Source organism: Mus musculus, chromosome 4 (genome assembly GCF_000001635.26).
Source record: "Mus musculus strain C57BL/6J chromosome 4, GRCm38.p6 C57BL/6J".
Taxonomy (NCBI): Eukaryota; Metazoa; Chordata; class Mammalia; order Rodentia; family Muridae; genus Mus; species Mus musculus.
In genome coordinates this window covers 9,668,628-9,674,627 of record NC_000070.6, presented here as the reverse complement: position 1 = coordinate 9,674,627, position 6,000 = coordinate 9,668,628, and the positions used below count along the sequence as shown (strand labels likewise).

Here is a 6,000-nt window from a genome sequence, read left to right as displayed (position 1 = left end):
TTAACCTTTACATAGATGGCTCAGCATGGATAGAGAGTTCAGCTTGGGAGATACTGCACAGCTTGAACTAACAAGGGAAAGGAAGTGTGGCCCTGGGCCCTGGGCCCTGGGCCCTGGGCCCTGGGGAAAGCTATCCTCAGCCAGAAAGAAGGTAAATACAAAGGGCACAGCATAGAGCCATTGCTGCCAGCTGTGCTGTGTTCTGGACAATGCCTTAACCACAGCTCAGTAAACACGGCAACCGGCCTCCCTCGTGGGCTGTGGTTAGACTCTAGCATGTCTTCATTACTGTTTGTAACCTAGATTGCCTTTAGTTAGGCCTAAGGGCCATCTTAAGCTATTTTTCATTTCAATTTTCTCAAACTTTTGGAAGAAAATGGTGTTTAAAAAATCTCTTTGGATGCACCTATACAAAGACTCTTATACAACTGCTTTTACATGCATATGTTTCTGTAACTGCGTTTCTCATTTTTTTGGTTTGTTTGTTTTATAGCTAGAAAAATTAAGTGCAATGCGACTACTTAGAGAAACAGAGGGGGAAATACCCATCACCTTCTATTATTTGTGAGGCAGCTGCTCAGAGACTATTTCTACTGAAGTTTCACAGATTAATGTGCTCTTGGCCCCAGCAGAGGCAGCTTTGGGGATCATCTAGGCTATAACTATCTCTAACTCCAGAAAATCTGCTGAGAGAAAAATGAAAAGCACTAGAACAATTCCATGAAGAACAAAAATATTCAGAAATACTACCTCATATTTACAATATAAAATTTATAATGATGTACTCCCTAAAGTGAAAATAAGTGGTGTTTCATGTATATTAATAGATATCTTTAGAGTAATGAAATCTTTTTATCTTGTGGGGGACTGCTGATGTTCCCTGTTAGTTTCACACTGCCAGGACCTTTGGCACTGTTCCCTAGAATTTTGTTTTGGTACAGGCTCAACAGTTTGTCATGTGCTCATGAACTTTCAGAATAGATTTAAGTTAGCATAATGTTGTTGCAAAACAAAAAGGCTGAGGTGAGCTAATATGAATTCCATGTAACTTATGAAGGATTCAGGTCGACTGCAATAACAGTCTTAATTGTAAGGGAAATTCAGCTTCTTTATACAGTTAGACTTTGTGAAAGTGGAAGATCACTGATGCTAGTTTCAGGATACTCCCTTCTGCATATGAGGCCTGTCTCAGAGGATGGTGTTTTCATGAACATACATACTACACATACACACGCACATGCACACACAGGGAGAGAGAGAGACGGAGAGAGAGAGAGAGAGGGAGAGAGAGAGAGAGAAAGAGAGAGAGAGAGAGAGAGAGAGAGAGAGAGAGAGAGAGAGAGAGAAGGGGAGAAGAGGGGACTTACTAGATCTACAGGAACTGTATATTTTGAGTAAAATGATCTTACAAATCAAATTCTTGAGTTTCTCCACATTATTCTCTACATCTCAGTTACTTTTTAACAACTCCATCTAAATAGCCAGAGTATCTCCTTCTATATATCTCATATTACTGGGGTTGAAATTCACTGTTACTCTTTAACACTTGGCTTTGTGCCTATGTGTAAGACTATTTAGCTTTACCTTCAAGGCTTAAGAATAGTATGTTAATTCTATTGATTTCCTAGCAATAGCTATTACTTCAATGTTTCTCATAAGGGAGTTATTTAGAAGCTTATCTTGTCTGTAGTAAATAAAACAGGTTTTTGTTCCAAATGACAGTTCACTAATTTATTTAACTATAACTGATTTGAGAGAAACTTTTTTTGTGGAGAATACTGTCAGGAGAGAAAGCTTTAAAACATTCTTGTTTATACCTGTATTTGGTTCACCTCTCAGAAATCCATCAGAGAAGTTTCTTTGTGTGGTTAGTGTAGAAACAACAGTCAAAGTGCAGAAAATAAGTGTCTATTGAATGTTAATCCCTACATGGGACATCTATCTCATCCATACAACCACAGGTCAAACACAGAGGAAGAGGAGGCAGAAGGTTTGCAAGAAACAATGGACTTAGGGACCGGAACAAAACAAAGTCTGCTGGCCATGAGACCTCTGTGTTCTTGAACTCACAGGAGCTATGGTTGTTCCTGTAAGACAACATAGGATCAGGCAGTCGACATCCCATCTCAATGAGACAATGCATATTTTCCAAAAGACATCTTTTGTTGTTGTCCTTGAGATTTATTTATTTGTGCATGAGTGCTCTATTTGCATGTATGTCTGCATGACAGAAGAGGGCATCAGATCCCATCATAGACACTTGTGAGCCACCATGTGATTGCTGGAAATTGAACACAGGACCTCTGGCAAAGCAGTTTAGTGCTCTAAACTGCTGAGCTATCTCTCCAGCTCACCAAAAGGCATCCTATCAAGGATGCTCACTTAGGTCCCAGTGATGCATTCCTGGCGGCCTCTTAGTCAAGCATGTGGCAGTAGTTAGGCTGTGCTACGTAGGGTTCAAGTGATGGGTACACTTATGTTCCTAGTACCCCCTCTCCTAGACTTAGACGATGTCATTCATGAAAACGCACTGTACAACTTTGTTACTGAGACAAAATCTTTAACTTTTTTTTTTAAAGATTTATTTATTATATGTAAGTACACTGTAGCTGTCTTCAGACACCCCAGAAGAGGGAGTCAGATCTCGTTACGGATGGTTGTGAGCCACCATGCGGTTGCTGGGATTTGAACTCTGGACCTTCAGAAGAGCAGTCGGGTGCTCTTACCCACTGAGCCATCTCACCAGCCCAAAATCTTTAACTTTTAACACAGTTGTGACTTACAGCTTTTAGGCAATATTAGAAAGAAGGAAATTGTTTCTTAGCAACCTCTAGATGTAACTTGGCTTATAACCCACATCCCATACACACCCATTGTGAAAAAAACCCCAGTTGCAGCTTTCCTTTGAGAAGTCTGTACTTGTCCTGTTGGGGGTACTTAATCTTTCTCTCTCTGCAGCATCATTTTTTCTAATAAGCCCCCTGCTTAAGATCTATATTAAAGCCTACTTTTAATAAAATCTCCAACGTGGTTTCTTATTGGATCACCGTGAAACTCTTTTCTGTAGGGCAGCCACAAATCCTGGTTTTGCTTGAATGAAGGTTTCTTAAGGAAAGGGGAACTAACTCTTCAGATTCCTGGAAGAATGGAGTGGAGATGTGACTATGTCCTATTGCTAGCAATACCAGACTTAGTTTCTGGACTGAAGGAACAAAGCCTCACTTTTCCTTGGAGACAGCTGTTCAAAAATGTAAAATCTAACTTCCCTAAACTGTGACCTATGAAAAGTGTCCACACTCAGGCCTCAGTCTGTCTTTGCAGGGAGGGTGTAGATGATCCCAGAAGCCTCTGCTGCAGGAGAGTGGCGTCAAGTAAGATATTCTCAACTGAACGGTAGATTTTTTCTAGGAAGGATAATTTGGAAGTAATTCTGCATGCAGTCTGAGTTCACATCCCCTCTCTATCACCAACTCTGGGACATTCATTACTTTAGCATTGCTGTGACTAAAATACTCAAAGGAAATCACTTAAGAGTGGAAAGGTTTACTAAGGCTCAGAGTTCCAGAGAGACTTTAATCTGTCGTGGCCAGGGAAGGCATAACATTAGCCCCCACTGTCAGAGGCAATGTGAACCCATGGCAGCAGGAGAGCAGGGCCTGGACTAATAAAATAACCCTCAAAGGTCTGCTCCTAGTGGCCTCTTTGGGCAGCCAGGTCATACTTCCTGAGGATTCCTCAGCTCCCCAAACCAGCACCACCAACTGGGAATAAGGGTTGTCTTAGTCAGGGTTTCTATTTCTGCACAAAACCTCATGCCCAAGAAACAAGTTGGGGGTGGGGGGAGGAAGGATTTATGCAGCTTAGACTTTCACACTGCTGGTTCCTCACCAAAGGAAGTCAGGACTGGAACTCAAGCAGGTCAGAAAGCAGGAGCTGATGCAGAGGCCATGGAGGGATGTTACTTACTGGCTTGTTTCCCCTGGCTTGCTCAACTTGCTCTCTTATAGAACCAAGACTACCAGCCCAGAGATGCCACCACCCACAATGGGCTGGGCCCTTCCCTCTTGATCACTAACTGAGAAAATGCCTTACAGCTGGATCTCATGGAGGAACTTCCCCAACTGAAGCTCCTTTCTCTGTGATGACTCCAGCTTGTGCCACGTTGACACACAAAATCAGCCAGCACAAGGGATTAAAACATTTGTGGAAGCTAGTTAAGATTGAACCTTTAAAGCATCAACTCTATAATAGTGTTTTGTGAGTAATTAAAATTTTTTATCTTGGGGATGGAGAGTTATTTATCTATTGTAGTTTAGATATCAGCACCTTCCATTAAGTGATATGGATCAGATTTGCCTCTCTGCCTCCCCCCATTCCCATCATTGTTTCCTGCTGAAAGAATGTCCTTTGTGGGCAAGAAGTTGTGTTCAAAAGAGAGGACTCCTGGGTGCCGAGGAGGCTCAGAGATAAAGAAATGCAGTAAGAATGGACGGCAGCACCCACCTTCATGGCTGTGTGAAAACGATGCCCTCTTTTTCCCTGTTCTGTGAGGCTCTTGGGTTCCACTTTTTTCCCCGGGCGGTACCCAGTATTCACAGCTGACAAGGCAGAGGCCAGTGGACCCTAATGATGGTCAGTGGTGGTTGAGGAAACTGCAGTCTCAGAAGGGGTCGTCCCACAGCAGTGGCTCACTCTGGGTCTTCTACAAGGGGCTGCTTCCAAGAACTCCTGGAAGATCTCGACATTGACAGCAATGTATTAAATCACCACATACTTCATGTTTTTTTGTTACCCACAGACACCATGTGGGCAATTGGTAACAAATGATCATGGTCTCTGCTGGACCTTGGCTGGTTCATCCAGCTGTTGCCATTTTTCTTTTGAATATTCAGTTCTCAATCCCGACGCAGTACACTGCATAAGCATAGGAGATCAATGGCTGGGGACATGAAGAAATTCTAGGTATTAGTGTGATGAGAGTGTTGTGCATGGTTAAGAAAATAGGGTTTTTGAGTCATGTTAACATTTTAATGTCTTAACTAAAGGTTCTCCAAAACTACTGATGGCACAAATCCTTATTTTTGACACTGGAAGGCTCAACAATCACAGTGTACTGGCGGAACTGTGGCAAATCCTTTTCAAAGAGAGGGCTTGCACCCTTGGTCGTACTTAGGCACCGGAACCAAATTCCCAAGAAGCCAAGAGGTGGTGCGCAGCTCTCGGGCACCGCCCTCATACCCGCCCCATCCCGTTGGAGCCAGAACACCAACGCTCGCGAGAGTCCTGCCGGCTTCCACGTTTGCCACGTTCCAGAGGATCCAGGCAGACTAGAAAGCCACAAGCCGCTGGGGCTTTGCAGTCACTGCGCAGCAAAAGACAAGCTTTGGCCTGAGGAGGGCAGGCGCGCGTAGCCTGCCCCGCCCCCTGCCAGCGGTCCTCGGGATTGGCTCGTGTTGGCGTCTTTCAGATCTGGTGGGTGGGCAGAGGCTGGCGTGGGCGGGGCCGAGGCCGGGGGGAGCTGAGCGCTCTTGGCAGCCTAAGGAGTCGCAGGCTGGGCGCACGCGAGGCTAACCGCGCGGCTGCACGCTGGTGCAAGTCGTCCGAGGCGCAGCGAGCGCAGTGGACGCTAAGGCGCTGCTACAGGAGTCTCGAAGCCCCGGTGTCCCTAGTGCACTCAGCAAGGCCCCGGTTCTCTGCAGTCCCCGGAGCAGCTCGCGATGGCCCCGCGCAAGAACGCCAAGGGCGGCGGCGGCAACAGCAGCAGCAGCGGCAGCGGCAGCGGCTCGGGCAGCGGTAGCCCGAGCACGGGTAGCAGCGGTAGCAGCAGTAGCCCCGGGGCTCGGAGAGGTCAGAGTCCCCGCAGGCCAGGCCCTGGCTGCGGGCGGGAGCCGGGTGGGCGCTGCAGGTCTGGTCTGATCCTACGTCCGCCGCTCCTCTCCATCCTTAGCGAGGCTCCTGTGTGCGCGGGGCGAGGCCGCGCTCACCGGGCGGGGAGGCGGA

At 46.1% G+C, this 6,000-nt stretch overlaps 1 protein-coding gene across 11 annotated transcripts in view; it reads left to right on the top strand.

Annotated features, from left to right (window-relative positions):
- Positions 1 to 5,283: 5,283 nt before the first annotated feature.
- Positions 5,284 to 6,000, top strand: part of Asph (aspartate-beta-hydroxylase) — a 220,260-nt gene continuing 219,543 nt past the window's right edge. For 10 of the 11 annotated variants that reach the window (NM_001177849.1, NM_023066.3, NM_001177851.1 and 7 more), the window contains exon 1: positions 5,466 to 5,847. In NM_001177849.1, coding sequence (NP_001171320.1) covers positions 5,718 to 5,847 — 130 coding nt within the window. In that variant the 5' untranslated portion in view covers positions 5,466 to 5,717. Of the gene's footprint in view, positions 5,848 to 6,000 lie in introns of all 11 variants that reach the window. The other variant, NM_001290367.1, reaches the window with a different exon arrangement.